The 16,367-nt window shown below is 41.9% G+C and overlaps 1 protein-coding gene across 2 annotated transcripts; it reads right to left on the bottom strand.

The window, feature by feature from the left end:
- Positions 1–205: 205 nt before the first annotated feature.
- On the bottom strand, positions 206–16,012 carry znf16l (zinc finger protein 16 like). 2 transcript variants are annotated; one of them, XR_014275265.1, is made up of 4 exons: positions 15,106–16,012; positions 11,989–12,201; positions 1,920–3,525; positions 206–1,602 (listed from the first exon to the last, which is right to left on the bottom strand). XR_014275265.1 is itself a non-coding variant. In XM_082526064.1 (3 exons), exons 1-3 carry the CDS (start codon positions 15,851–15,853, stop codon positions 2,819–2,821), a joined length of 1,668 nt encoding a protein of 555 aa, XP_082382190.1. In that variant the 5' UTR covers positions 15,854–16,012; the 3' UTR covers positions 206–2,818. The 2 variants fall into 2 exon arrangements, 1 of the variants encoding a protein (XP_082382190.1); XM_082526064.1 differs by having other exon boundaries at positions 206–3,525.
- Positions 16,013–16,367: the final 355 nt, after the last annotated feature.

A 16,367-nucleotide genomic window follows, 5' to 3' on the forward strand; every position in this document is an offset into this window, starting at 1 on the left:
TATCAAAGATTCATGATTTAAACATACTTCAACCATGTTGGTCAAATAAGAAATGCTTTGCCTTTCTGATTGAAATATCCCAGCATGTCATCAAGTTTCTGAATGCATAAAAAAAGACCAGTGTTTTACTGGCCTGGTAACAAAGATCATTTTATTACTTAAATAATATGAGGAGTAACATAGTGTATAATAGAGGAGCCAATACTTGTAGTTAGATTTATTTTTATTCATATTTTCAGGAGATAAAAAGTCTACACAATGCTGAGGAGGAAAGCCATTAACTCAGGGAAGCTGACCATTAATCTGGGAAGGGTTAAAGGCCATTTCCAACAATTGCATCTCATTCTGCAGTGAGAACAATTATTCACAAGTGGATAATATTCAAAATCACTGACCCAGGGTTTGATGTCACAGCAAATTCACATGAAGGAACTGTAAACAAACACAAAAAAACAAAACAAAAAATTATTTGGTCTGCTTGTTCTGTTTTGCAGCCACATGATCTCGTAGTCATTGAAGCAGTCATGAGCTTTTCTAATACTGCAGCAGGACAATGACCACAAAACAGAAAATATCAAACAGAATGGTTAAAAAAACAGAAAAGAAAGTGTTGCAATGGCCCAGTCGAAGTCCAGACCATGTCGTGAAAGCTGTGGTGGGCCTTAGCAGACCTGTACATAAACACTGAACTGAACCAACGCTGTAAACAAGAGTAGGCCAAAGTCCCTCCACAACAATGTGATGAGGAGACTGATAAAGTCACACAGAAAACATCTTCTTCAAGTGGTTCTCCAAGTTACTGAGTTCATGGAGTGTACTTAGCTTTTCATACGCCATTACTCCAGTTTGGCATCGTTTTTGGTAAATTATTAAAATGCGTTGTTGTTTCAGGATCTTTTGAAATAAGTGCAGAAAGTTCAGTGTTCCAGAAACAAACACACACAGGCTTTTCTTTTTTTTTTGCCTTTGCTTGTTCAACAAACCTAAAACCCAAGTTGGGAATAACAGGTATCACAATAGTGATTAACAGCTGTCTCTGTTAAGCCGAGCTCTGTGTGCGCTCATATAAACATGGGACTTTTGCACGTCATATGACTCTTCCGCATAAAGTGATCTCTTGGGTTTTTCCCCAATCGAATCACAAATGTTACCAGATGATGATGATAAATATAAAGAATATACAAAATGTAAGTTAAATGCAACATTTTTATTGACACGATGAGAGAATAATGCTGCAGAAAGTTATTAATGTGGTGTTTTATTGCACAGAGTGCTTCAATTAATATTAATTCGAGTTAGTAACTTTAGCTCTAACTGCGCCCTTAGTGCTGCTTTTTATATTGACATTGACAGCTGCACATCGGAGCTCTGAAGATTTCATTTGGACATATTTAAATACTAACTATATTAACTATACGCTAATAAAAGAGATGTGTAAATCGCCTTAATTTGTCAGCAGATCAAAATGAAATTATTTTAATGACTGAAGAGGTATTCTTGATGTGTGTACAATGTTCAATGAGCTGCAACTCCGGTAGAGTAGAATCACTTCTCAAATCTAAAATCAAACCCTCTGCAAAGGACCAGATGATTTCTTATGTCCTGATATAAATGGTAAATGGCCTGTATTTATATAGCGCTTTACTAGTCCCTAAGGACCCCAAAGCGCTTTACATATCCAGTCATCCACACACACATTCACACACTGGTGATGGCAAGCTACATTGTAGCCACAGCCACCCTGGGGCGCACTGACAGAGGCGAGGCTGCCGGACACTGGCGCCACCGGGCCCTCTGACCACCACCAGTAGGCAACGGGTGAAGTGTCTTGCCCAAGGACACAACGACCGAGACTGTCCAAGCCGGGGCTCGAACCGGCAACCTTCCGATTACAAGGCGAACTCTTGAGCCACGATCACCTGATAAGCAAAACCTGCGAACCAGCAGCTACTCCAGAAAGAAATTATACTCTAGCTTTAATTCTCAATGTCAGGTGAACTTGTCATTATGGCAAAAAATAAATAAATAAAAGAATTAGCCAAAGGCTTGCCTGATATGTGACCTTGTGGATGCAATACTAACAACAGACAAAATGAAACCCGGTTTAAAAATATAATATTTTGCCATAATTTAGAAATGTGGCTGTGAATATGATATTCTTATCATTAGAAAGGAAGAAATCTAGGACCTTACCTGTTACACATAGAAGCTGACAAGTTTCTGTGTCTGTTCAAGCAGTTTTAAATTTAAAAAATATGTTGTGCTTTACTTCAGGAAGTAGTTAAGTGACTTTAGAGACAGCAGGTTCTTGAGAATTTAGCTATGACACACCTGCCGTCATGTTTATAAGCACCATACTATACACTATACACCATAGGACTTCCAAGCTCAATGTATACACATTGAAAAAAACTTTACCAATCTCACTGCAGGACAGGTAACTTGTACCAGTGGTTTGCTTAATAATCATTTTGCCGGTGGTTTCCGATTATTCTCAGAGAATTTCAGACTTCATCTGGTGATGAAGGCGTTGCAATACTGTTGAAAGCTAAAGAACAATTCAATGTATTTGCCTTGAGGTCAGTTTATTCAAGACACTGAGGCTCATTAAGCACATCTCCATCATGAATATAACAGAACATGAACATTGGGGCATCATCTCATAAAACCGAGTCTTCACATGTCCAGCGTCCTCACGGTGTCATCAGAGAGCACTGAAATTACGACTTATGAGTCAAACTCTGGATCACAATCTATCTTTGATCTACATTTTAGACTTCATAGTATTAGGAGTGTGGAGAGCAGAAGCAGAGGCCGATTACTGTCCCGGGGTGCAGCGGTGACTCTTGTAGGTGCCCAGATGTCGGAAGCTGCGCCCACACTGCTGACAGCGGTAGGGTGTGGCCCCGCTGTGAATCCTCTGGTGGGTGTACAAGTTTCCCAGTTCTTTAAAGCGCCGTCCGCACTGAGGACATGCGTATGGACTCTCACCAGTGTGCACCCGTTGGTGTCTCTTGAGTCCTGACAGCACAGAGAAACCTTTCCCACACTGAGGGCAAGGAAACGGGCTCTGGGCACCGCTGTGAATTAGCCTGTGGCTTTTTAAGCGGGCTGCATGGCGAAATCTCTCCCCGCACTCTGGACACACAAAGGGTTTTTCTCCAGTATGGATGCGCTGGTGCTGCCGCAGGTTGCCGAGGTAGTTGAAGCGGCGGCCACAGTCCCCACATTCATACCCCCCCTCAATTTTTATCTCCTTTTTTATAGGACCCCCTCCTTGACTGATGCTTGCAACAGACCCAAATTGTGTGCTTCCCTCATTTTGGCTCCCACCAGCCCTCCTGGAATCACCACTGCTATCTCCCATGGAGGGTGTAGTGGAGGACGTGGACTGGAGTGCCTGGAGAGCCAGGGCTCCAGCAGAGTCTGAGTGTATTAGTTTTATGTGCTCCTCCAGAAAGAAAGAGTCAGGGCAGAAGGTTCCACACATTGAGCAGATGTAGGTGTGACTGGATAACTGCTGGTCTGAAACAAAGACAGTTAAATTTACAATGATGAATAACACAGCAGTAGGGAATAAATTGCATTACAGTCTGAAAGTGCTGTAACTAAGTTTACGGATATAATTCCTCCACTGTTATCGTCTTCGATGACATGTTCCAACATAGAGGAGAGCAGCTACCTGAGCTCCCCCAGATCTAGTTGTTAATAGTGTTGCATCCTCACTGGATATGACTTTGGATACCGTAACTACTCTAAGAAGAAAGTCTCAAATCAGAAGTGCTCTAATGGGGTGATATGGTCCTATAAGGTGGGTGGCTGCAGCTCAGGTGGTAGAGCGGGTCACCTACAAACCAGAAGGTTGTTGGTTCAATCCAGTCTGCATGCCAAATATCCTTGTGCAAGATACTAAGTAAGGGTGAACGTTAGACACAAACTATGCTGTTAAAAACAATATAGAAAAAGTGCTTGTGTGAATGAACCAGTCCACTGACTGATGAGATGTATGTGAGGAGCAGGGTTCTGGATTTAACAGGGAGCCAATGAAGGGAAGCCAATAAAGGAGAAATCTGCTCTCTTTCTAGTCCCTGTCAGTACTCTTGCTGCAGCATTTTGGATTAACTGAAGGCTTTTCAGGGAGTTTTAGGACATCCTGATAATAACGAATTACAGTCGTCCAGCCTAATAAATGCATGTCACTCTGAGACAGAATATTTCTAATTTTAGAGATTTTGCACAAATGGATGAAAGCAGTCCTACATATATGCACTGAAGGACATATCATAGTCAAAAATGACTCCAAGATTTCTAATGCCATGTGATGATCCTGAGCTCTGTCTATCCATGGAGCCAGATAACACACACCAGTTACTTAAACTGCAGGAAAGTCTTAAAAACAAAGACCTAGATGTCCTCTAACTTCCTGCTCCTAAATTCAGATAAACTGAGGTCATTGCACTAAAAATGTTAGAGATATGATATCTAACCAGATCTTTAACCTGGGTGCCATTGCTTTGGCCTGCATTAATAGTGTGAGGAATTTAGGAGTCATTTTTTTAACAGGATATTCTCAATGCACTACTGTAATGAATTATTATCACGTTCCCCCCAAAACTCCCTAAAAAGCCTTCAGTTGATCTAAAATACTGCAGTGACAGCACTGACAGGGACTAGAAAGAGAGAGCAGCTTTCTGCTATATTGGCTTCCCTTCATTGGCTCCCTGTTAAATCTAGAATTACATTGAAAATCCTGCTCCTTACAAACAAGGTTTATAATAATTTGCCCTATTCTATATTCTTCTTCTTCTCTTGGCTCTTGATGGAGGCGGTCACACTTTCTCCTTCTCCCTCTCCCTTGTCTTTCCTGCTTGGCTTCTCATGTCTATTGTATAGTCTCGCTTATTCTCTAACCCTAAGAGAGTCTCCCAGACTGGTTCTCTAAAAACCTAAAGAAGAATTATGGATTTGATCAACTGGTCCCTTAATGAAACTGACACCTTCCTGGGCTTGGGAGAGCCTGATTGTCCTGCGGCGACGTTTGCTGACGGCTACTCGATGGTAAGTTGCGTCGTGTGTCTGGCGACACTCTCGATGGAGGACAGTGAACGACATCTACCAATTCGGAACCACGATAACAGAGTTCTGGCTGATTGGACCTGGCTTACTGAAGAACAAGAAGCGGCTACAGCTGTTCAAAATCCCACAAGGCTGGCCGACATGATAGACGATGGACAGGGCTGTGAGTACTCAGACTGTGTTTTTGAATGCTATATGGATAAGATCTTGGAGAAGCTCATGGCTCTGCTATATGGATAAGATCTTGAAGAAGAACAACACGAATTGAGAGACCTGGTGACCAGTGACAGACATTAGACCAACTGTAAAATTGGAAGCAGTTTGTTCGCACTAACCAAAACAACTACCATCTTCATCTCATGGCGCCAGCTGGATGCTCAAGGCAAAAGCTGACGGGAATAACAATCCTCCTTTGGATAACAAGACTGTGTTGTGACTTTCTCCCTCCTCATTCAAGGCCACCCGCGTCGACCGAAGATTGTTGACTTTTGTCTAACTGGGTGAAGGGACACCTTCTCTCGGCTGAACACGGAACACACACACACTCATACGCACACATATGCATGTACACTGACACAGACCTACAATCACCCCCCTCCTCCAAATGCCTTCGAAGCTTATGTCTTCTATGTAGTGAGATGTGCTGATTCATGTGCTGAGGTGTTTTTTTCTGTTCTCAAACTGATCTCCCTGTTTGAGTTATTTTTTCTCCTCGTCTTTCCTCATGTTATGCATTTTCCATTGTTCTCCAAAAGTTGATTCTGTTCATCTGGACGTAGCATTTTCAGTCTCAGCTGACTGCAGCTTTCAATCTTATAAACAGTACATTTGCATGATGACTGAAACCAGCCCACTGAAGGAACAATGAGCTAGGAGGTCAGTTCCTTAATCTTAATTATGCAAATTTTCATGACCATTGATCAATGAACTGAACTTCAGGTAAGAAGTTATGACCTGCAGTCTATCTGGGTCAGATATAAACCAAGTTTAGGTGGCGTTTATTTTCCTTGTGCTGACTTTTTACTGTCAGTTACAATAACTCGTACTGCATACTAGCTAGCATGACGGAGTTTCTATACAGCTGGGTGGTGCTATGATGTTACTGATAGTGAACTTTATTTTATTCATAAGGTTAGTTAGTAGGGTTGCCAACCATGCCGTATAAAACGGAATCGTCACGTATTCAGAGAAAATATCAAGCGTTTCGTATTGAGCTGAAAAGGAACACAGTTTGTCCTGTACTTTAGCTAGAATGAAAAAAAGACACAAAGCTGGAGTCATTCTGAATCTTTACGCTGTCAGCTGCCTTTTCTTCTCTCATTCAATCATGAAACTGATCAATGATCAGCTGATCGGTATTTCTGATGCAAGTCCCGTCTCTCCTTTGTTTATCTCTGACTTTGCGCCAGAAAGAGGAAACCAGCGGATGTCGCGCTAAACAACAGCAGCACGTTTAAGCTTGATCAGCTGTTGTTAGAATTTATTTAATATTACTTTCTAGTATCAGCTGTTGTTTGCTGGAGCCACAGCTGTAAAGCTGCTGGTCATGATATCGGTTTGGATATGTGGTGAGAGGGAAACATGAGGATGAAACCAGGAGATGTCCTTACTGAATCATCAGAGCTGAGCAGGTGATGGAGAAACAGGTTTACCTTTTAGGTGACATGAATGAGTTGAAGGGAAGTTATGAACTGTTTCTGAGAGACAAATAACACCAGGATCCTTTTCTAAGTAGCTGACAGCTGGTAACTGTGCAGGGGCGGGTCTAGGAAAGTTTTGCCAGGGGGCCAGGTAGGGCATTAACAGGGAGAGGGGGGCACAAAGACATACTTTCTTATTTTCATTTAAAATATCTAGCTTTTATTAAATAATTATCTGAAGCTTAAACCAAAGTTTTTATCTGATGTAAAATGTATAGAAATCATACATATACCAACAAGACTGTACATCACTGTCACCACAGCGTTTGTTTTCATGCAGTGAATTAAAAAATAAATGGCCGGGCCAGCGGTGCACATTGCAAATTAGCTCGCATAGACACATTAGTTGTACCGCTTCTTAATGACGGTATCTTAGCTAACAACCCCAACTACCAGATTCAACTTGTAATTGGCTAAAAATCACTTAGCCTACTGGTGAGAGGGACGTTGCTAGCTGTCAGTTTTTTCAAGCAATGTTGAAATTTCCACATTCTGACACTTCAAATGTTTCAGGAGCTGTCCGCTCAGCGCAGCAACTGTTAATATAGAGTGTTATTAAATTTATTGCTAATGCAATTATATGGCACATTGACTTCTGAGGAAATTTTAGATGGCACTCGTCATCAAAAAGGTTGCCTACCCCTGCTCTAGGACAACAGGACACACATGCTGTTTGGTTTCTGTGGCTTGATGGACCTCCAACCAAAGGCTGCAAAACTGAGTTGTGCATTATGTGAATGAGTGTTCAAAGGAGCTTACAAAGAAAAGCGGCTGGACTTCTTTAAGTTGCTTGAAGACGTTTCACCTCTCACCCGTCTTCAAGCAACTTAAAGAAGTCCAGACGCTTTTCTTTGCAAGCTCCTTTGACTACAATGACCTGGATGACTGAGAACCTTCACAGACATGTGAATGAGTGGTATTTGGTGTGTTAGCCGGCCTATTCCTGTTAGCTGCAACCATAAGAAAACATCTCAGGCAGTATGAAGCGTTTCCGTTGCAGTTCATGTAATGTGGTGGCTGTAGCTCTTGAGGTAGAGCAGGTCACCTACTGATTGGAAGGTTGGTGGTTAGATCCCTGGCTCCTCCAGTCTGCATGCCAAGTATCCTTGGGTAAGATACTCACCCCAAGTTGCTCTCCGATGCATCCATCGGAGTGTGAATGTAGTTAGAAAAGCACTCAGTTTAGAGTCAGTGCTTGTGAGAATGGGTGTGAGTGGGTGAATGTGACATGTTGTATAGAGTGCTTTGAGTACTCCGGGAGAGTAGAAAAGCGCTATATAAGAATCAGTCCATTTACCATTTGTGGAGAAGGCCTTTTTGGTTACCACAACAGCAAAGGAGATTCTGTCAAACGCAGCCATGAATCTGTGCAAATGGGACAAAATCACCAGATCTGAGAGTTATGTGGACAGACAGTGCACACAAATGAGGTGGTCGTGGAAATGTCAGAATCAGAATCAGTTTTATTGACCACGTATGTGCGCGCGTATACAAAGACAACAACAACACGTATGGTGCAGAGAGCAAAAATGTTGGAATGAAATTATGGGATAAATAAGGGATGGATAAGTAATTACATACAAAAGAACAAAACAGTGTATGCAGTACGCTTTGATTTCAGCAGGTATGGTCCTGTACTATGACTGGTACAGGACTATGTGAATGTAGTAAGTATTCATCAAAGTGATGGCCTATAGAAAGACGCTGTCTTCTTGTTTTGGCATACAGTGCTCTGTAGCGCCTACCAGCACCAATGACTTTTTCTGCAGACCTCATTGTCCGTTGTAGTCTGGTCTTGGCCTGTTTGGTGGCTGATCCAAGCCCTACAATAATGGATGAGCAGAGAACAGACTGGATTATAGACTGGATCAACAGTTCCTGAGGCGAGACTGTGGATCCCAGAAACCTGAAGGTTTCCACAGCAGACACAGTGCTTTTGAGTAAGGTGAGGGGGGATAATGGAGAGTCCACAACTAGGGCTGGGCCATATCATACCGTTCACGGTAATACCGGTATAATGTTGGGCAAAAATAAGAAAATGACGCATGTGCAGTGCCTTTGTTTTCATACGCACATGGCGGAAAAAGCATGGCGGCGACGGAAAATGAGAAGGGCGAAAGCGGATCGTTGAATGAAACGGATGAACCAGAATTGGTTTGTAAAAATGCTGCAACTTCAGTGGTGTGGAACTGGTTAAGCTTTCATCCGTCAGATACACAACAAAGCACTATTTTGTCAAATGTTTTAGTACGACTTTGCTAAGCTACGAAGCCGCACTGCTTGATGGACTGTCGGAGCATTACGGCTATCGTAGGCGGAGCCTCGCGGAGTGATACGTACTGTGCTTCAACATAATGTTACCGTATTGTGTGTGCATAACCTCTTTTTAACTTTAGTGGATATTATACATGGTTATGCTGAGGATAAGTCGGCCAATTTCCACTGGAAATGCCTTTTGGTTAAACTGTCAAGAAGGAATTTGCATTTGCAATGTTAAATGTTTATATAACTTTAATGCACATAAAAAACAGCTGCTTGTTTAAGTGAAAATACACTGATGGTTTTTTTTTTGCACTAATAAAGTTGTGGAGTTGTAAAGTATTTTGTTTAGTGTCAATCATATCGTCAGTTATATCGTTATCGCAAATTTTCAAATGTATATGGTGATAAATATTTTTGGTCATAGTGCCCTGCTCTAGAACTGGGCGATATGACCCAAAATTCATATCTCGATATTTTAGTTTTAAAGCCATAAGGTAAGAACAAAAACATAGTTCTTTTTGCTGTGTCCCAGATGTCACACAGGCACTTTTATTAACATAGAGCGTAGATGTACATGAAGAAATTACTCAAAAATAAATTATGAGCATTTATTAAATAATAATGTTCCATAAATAAAAGAAAACTGTTTTTGTGCATAACAAAAAGCTCACAATTGTGCAGTCAAAATGTAAACTGACAGACGCTGAGCATAATAACAGACAGATTTCACAGCTGCTCTGTTCCCAAGTTCTACTGCGTGACTGACAGCCTTGAGTTTGAAATCCGCTTCATAACCACGTCTCTGAACAGGTGCCATTTATGGTCCTTATACACAGTACGGTAATATCACGTTGAAGCACAGTACGTAACACTCCGCGAGGCTCCTCGGTAGCCGTAATGCTCCAACAATTCATCAAGCGGTGCAGCTCCGTAGCTTAGCAAAGTCGTACTGAAACATTTGACAGATTGCTGAGCGCTGTGTACCACATAAAATCGGTTTGCGGTCATCAAGCACTACCAGAATTCATACATAAGGCGCGCTGTCAATTTATGAGAAAATGAAAGGATTTTAGGCCATGCTAGGCCATGGCGTTAGGCGGTTAGCTCACTAACATGTTGACGCTGTCCACCCCCACGCACGGGGCGATCCGCGGTAACTCGTTAACGGAGATTTGCCGTGTCCATCTTGTCATTGCCTGCAGGCGAAGCTATGGGGGAGGAGGGGGAGTTGTGTTCAGTGAAGGAGAGGCGAGGCCGAGTAACGTTGCGTAGAGACAAAAGTGGATGAAAGAGAGGCAAACTTACGGTGCCACAAGAATAGTTATAATGTAACATACACTATATCCATATAAACGATATTGTCACATCTTATATGTCGTATGAAAATATATCAATATTTTAAAAAAAACCTCGATATATCGCCTAGTCCTACCCTGCTCTATCCACAGCCTCTCTAGTTTTGAGCGTATTCAGTTCTGTTACTCTGACTGCACCACAGGGCCAGGTGTTGAACCCCACATCTGGTAAATGGAGTGGTTATTATATAGCGCCATTCTACTCTGAGTGCTCAGAGTAGAAAAGCACTCAAAGCTCAAAGCGCTTTATACAACTAATTCTTTCACCCAATCAAACCCACATCCACACCACACAAGCACGTTTTCTAAGTCGTTAAGTGCCTACTATCTAACAGTCATACACAGTCATACTGCGATGAATGCATCGGAGAGCATCCATTCTTGATGAGTCCTGAACTTTGAGGTGTTAACTACTTTACTTGAGGTAGAGGCCATGTTGAATTCACGACCTCTTTCTTATGTGTACAGTGATGCATCAGAGGTCCGTTTGGGGGAGACTCACTTCTATTCTGCCAAAGACTACACTTTCCCTATCTCAGACGATCAACGTAAGCTGGGGGGTCATTGGTCGAGGACGAAGTGTGGGTAGAGATTCTTAACCAGCTTATGGAGCCACTGGCAGTGACAACTTGACAGACGGCTCTGAAGTGAACTGCTCTGGATTTGCTCTGAAGTGTTGAAAGTGGGAGATGTTGTCTTGACTGGAGACAATAACTGACCCTCCCAAACCTGGAGGATCGGGAAAATAGCATTTATTCCCAGGGAGCGATAAACGCATTTGTTCATGTAATGTTTGCACTTGTGAGGAAGTTTGCTGAAGAGACCTGTTTGACTATCATATCCATTAGAGATGTAAGGTAGCTGGATACTGATGAACAACTGCTGATGGGGGGGTGAGGATGTTGTGAATTGAAATTAAATGACACTTTATGATATTGGGTTCAGCTGATTCAGCTTATCCTTCCTTGTCATTTATTACAGTGAATATATAAACTGCAGCTATGTTTAAACTGCTAGTGACAATTATTTTTGCTTTATTTTGAAAGGTATAGACAGGAAGTGTTTTTATTTTGAAATGCAGGGAATTATCCTAGTGCTGCTGCTAGCCTCTTGCTGATGTTATGAAGGTTATGTGCAGAATATGAAAGTTATGTATCCCTTGCTATTCGTCAACATCAGCATTTTCATCAAGTAAATATTTAGTTTGAAATTGTCAGTTTCAGTCGTTATTTGAAACGTCCACCACACAACATGCCTTGAGTTGATTATTGTTGTGAACCACCACTTAAAGGTGGGTGATTTAGCCTTGAAATTAAATCACAGTGTTTCAAATAAATTCACGATAACATTTATGACATAAACACTAAACAAAATTTCATCGCCGAGCGCAGCAACCAGGCAGCTGCATTTATTAGTGTGCACAAAATGAAAGTTATTTTCTTATCAAAGTTTCTGTCACTGATGACAGACAACCTATCTATGTGTCACCACCAGTATTAAAGTTCAGCTGTATACACTGACCTGGTATTGCAATATGCCACTTGTAATTGTATGCAATAAGTACGGGGTTTTAAAATAATTCGCTACATTCGCACCTGCCTCAGGCCTGTCTGTGCAGTCCTCCAAAGGATTCCCTTCCTCCCCTGGAGAGCTCTGAGGCTCCATAGAGAAGTCGCAAGGCTGGGCACGTGACAGCGGAGTCTGTGCTTGCTCAGGTATCGACCCCTCCCTCGTGGTCGAGTCATCTTCATTCCCATCATTCTCTGTCTCAGTGGTGCAGGCGTTCTCATGATCAGGCTCCTTTATAACTGTGGCACAATAGCAGAAAAATCAGGGTTAATATTAATGTTCTACAAGCCAGTGGTCACCATATAAATAGACTGATACAACAGATCAAATCAATATAAAGACTCATTACTTGCAAAACTGTCCAGATCTAAAATGTTGATATATTATTGGATATTTTTGAACAATTAAGTTTAAAATACAAAACTTGAATTTGCAGAAAAGTAAAAGTCAACAATGGAAATCAAATTTATCATGAAGTGTATGAATACATTATTGTATTACATTTTTATGCTGTTCATAAAAAGGTAATGATTGTGCTTGATGGTGATGTCCTGGAGTCAGGTGGTCTGCCAGCACCACTAACCTAACCCCATAGAGGCCTGTATAGGGTTAGGATAAATAGTAGGGGTGCAACGATACACAAAATTCACGGTTCGGTTCGATACTTTGGTGTCACGGTTCGATATTTTTTCGATACAAAAAAAATGTTCATGCCTTTTTAATTTGTCATTTATTAAAATTATAAATATATATTTTAACTCAAAAGTACAGTTTTTAAATTTAACCCTAACCCTTGTGCGTGTTTTTTTATTTTGACAGCGAATGCGCACCTGCGGACCACTTATTTAGCTCATCATATTGCAGCCACAGAAATTCTTTTGTCCATGAAACCATAAAGCTGCACTTTCTTTTTGCCTTATAGTCTGATTTGTCATAACTTCTCCGTTTTGTGGTAAGCTTTTCTTTGGCTGTCACTTCTTCACCCCGACCTGTCTTATTTGGCTCAGCAGAACTAAAATATATATGCTGCTGGTTTTACACACGCACTCACATAAGCTCAGCGATTCTCTGCGCGATCAACCTCTCACATGTTTAAGCTGCGGGAGATTTCACTTGTCATGTTTGCATAGTAAGCTAACGATTAATAAGACGATGTCAGAGGAATTGGTGCACAAATTATCATCACTCACAGATCAGTGCTGTCGCTCTCTATACACAGTTACACGATTGCAAAGTGAAAGCAAAAAAACAAGCGCAAATTCAAACGCGATTTCAATATGTCACATATTGACAGTGGCTCACTGATGCCAATGACATAATTACCCAGCTACATTTCTGAAAGAATGCAAAAGCATTGACATATATTTTTCCTACAATAGCCCGACGGGCAGGGAAGAGATAGATTTTGGTAGCCCGACTGAAAAAATCGCTAGCTCCAGGACATCGGGCTAGCGATATTGCGAGCCCTGTATCTGATTGAGGAATCACTCATCTTTGGAAAAGAGAGTTTATTACAGAGAAATGTCTCTTTCCAAAATAAAAGCTATACTATCCGCTTCTTCTGGGCTATATTCTCAGCAGCATAAGGAGAATCATGTGCTAACAGCTGTCTAAATGACTCGGCTAAAGTTAGTAGCATGCTTGTTGTTTTTGTCTTTGCACTAGGATGATGTCGGCATAAATGTGCAGTCATATTCGTTGTGTTCCCACTAGTGCTTTCAGGTTAATCTCGTTGAAATGACCTTAACGCCACAACACGGCAAATCTCCATTAACGAGCTACCGCCGATCGCCCCGTGCATGGGGCTAGACGGCCAACACGTTAACGAGCTAACTGCGCTAACACACTAGTTCCCACCCATGTAATTGAGCATTGCATGGCACATCCAACATACTGTTTTACTTTAGTCCATGACTCGCTTACCTTCAGGGTCATACGACACATGAAAACCAAAATAATTCCAAACGCCAGATCTGAATGTTGCAAGGAGAGCTTAACTTCTGTCTTGCTAGCTTGCCCTGCGCTCATACTTCTGACGATGCTGTCTGTGTGGAGCACTCAGTGGATCTGCGCTCGACAGTGCAGCCTAGGCGGAGTAGTCGAACACAGATTCACTGAGCGCTCAACACAGACAGCATCGTCAGAAGGAAAGTTGATAAAATAAATTACAAATGTTGTATTGTTCGATACATACGCGTACCGAACCGAAAGCACTGTATCGAACGGTTCAATATCGATACGAATATCGTTGCACCCCTAGTAAGTAAGTGGCCCCCAAATCACATGACTGATTTAAAATGACACAACCTCGCAGTGTCTCGTTTCAACTTTTGTCCAAAGTGTGAACCAATATGTACCAGTTTTTTTATTTTGCTGACAGACAAAGCAAAATGAGACTTATGATAAATGATTTACACGATGCTTTCCATGAATGCATCGTCACATTTAGTGCAATAAGAAAAGGTAAAAATGGGATTTTCTAAAGAAAGCCCTCACAAACAAAGTGCTTGTGAGAAAAAGAAAGGAAAAACAAACATGTCACTCCCCATTTCTGTAGGAAAAATGCACCACACCAACCAGGGGAAGAGTGAGCGTGATGGTAAAAGATTTGTGACACTCTGCTTATTTGGAGTGTGTAGTTAGTGTGTAGTTAGTGTGTAGTGTAGTCATTATTTTCTTTTGTGCATCCAAACAGTGAGCCAACTGTTGAATGTCACAGACGCTGGTAAAAAAATCTACCAAAGACAGTTTGCAATATAAACACTGTCCCCACGTGGACAACAGGAGGATGCACCCTGAACGTGCTGGGCTTGTGATGTCATTAGTTATTTTGTTTTAGCAGCAAACTGCAAAAACACATAATTTGTTCCCATTTTAACACTACAAAAAAAAGTGCCAAAAATGGTCACTATGTGCACAGAAGAGTTCATGAGAGGTTCGCGTGTGAAACGCATGCTCAGTCATGCTTTAGGACGCATTTGGAGTTGGAGAGCCTTGGATGCCCTTCAACAAGCCTGGAGAACTACTTCAAGCACTTATACGTTTCTATATTGTGGTAAACACGTACTTGGCTCTGTAGTCATATTAGTCATCAAGTTATAAGTAAATAAGCATTATTTATGACTACGTCTATGTGTGTTTACCTTTCAGGTCTGAAGTGTATTCCATTGGTGCCATCCATTCATATTCATACATTCGCTTGCTACCGGAAGGGAGCATGCTGAAGATGTCATCTGTGGTGGACTCGGAATCTACGTGCATAGACACGGTCCCGGCCATCCCGCTGTCCGACCACAAGTTAAGGGAATGCGGGTCTGGCCCTTGGCGCACCTCCCTGTCACCGGCCTGGTCGCTCTGGTCTCCGTCCATTTCAGCACATCCTCTCGAGTTCTTGTCTTTCATCAGATAGTGACAAATGGCGTCTATATTTTCCTTCTTCACACCAGACATGAGCGCTTTGGCTCTCCGTGGGTCGATATTGTTGTGCTTGGCTCCAGAGCTGAAGTCATGTTTCTTGAAGCCAGCCTCTGCAGGCGGCTCTACGCTCGCCACGCCAGGAAATGCGTCCCTACCATCCCGCTGAACTGTATCCAGTTGTGCTTTTAACATTTCGATTTCTTCGCTTTTCTCGCGAAGTTCCATTTTCAATACTCTTATCCGGATGCTGACCATTTTACGGATCTCGGACAACGCAGTCTCCAGCACTACGGTGATGTTTCTCCCGAGGTGCTCAGTGATGTCGCTAACCGAGCAGAGAAGCTCTTCGTCGGGTTCCAGCTCCACGAAATCACCGTCAGCTGCACTTACTGACCCGGGAGGCTCCATGAAGACGCCGTGGGCTTCAGGAGACAGGCTCGCTTCAGTGAAACTGTGGTTTCGTTTGCGACTCATAGATTATTTGGATGGAGCGCTCGGTTTTCTTCAGTTTGGGTAGCTGGAAGCTATTTAGCAAGCTAATGTTTGGATGGTGCTGAGAGACGGTCGGATTGTTAGGTTTGCCTCACTTAACGTGACTGTTACCGGAAATGTATTTTCAAAATAAAAGCATTTCGTGCCGAATAGCTGTCTGGATGTAGGCTCATTACCCATTTTGTTTCGAAATGAGTGAATGGAAGTATTGTTTTCGACACGTGGTACTTGACAGACACAGAACAGAGCTGCAGCAATATCAGAGTTTACATGAATTACTATAAGCCAAAAGCATGCACCAGAAAACGAATGCACTGCACTCAGTGAAAATAGGAATGGAACTGATCTTATATTTATTTCACACATAACTATACCATATAAAATCTATTTGAAAACAAAAGACATATCAGTGCATCTGTATATTTGCTGTCTCTATATAAACATCTGTATACTTATTTGTACATAATCTGTTCATAACTATTCCCACCTGTTATCC

The sequence above is a fragment of the Aulonocara stuartgranti genome (assembly GCF_965226115.1).
Source record: "Aulonocara stuartgranti genome assembly, chromosome: 3".
Classification (NCBI taxonomy): domain Eukaryota; kingdom Metazoa; phylum Chordata; class Actinopteri; order Cichliformes; family Cichlidae; genus Aulonocara; species Aulonocara stuartgranti.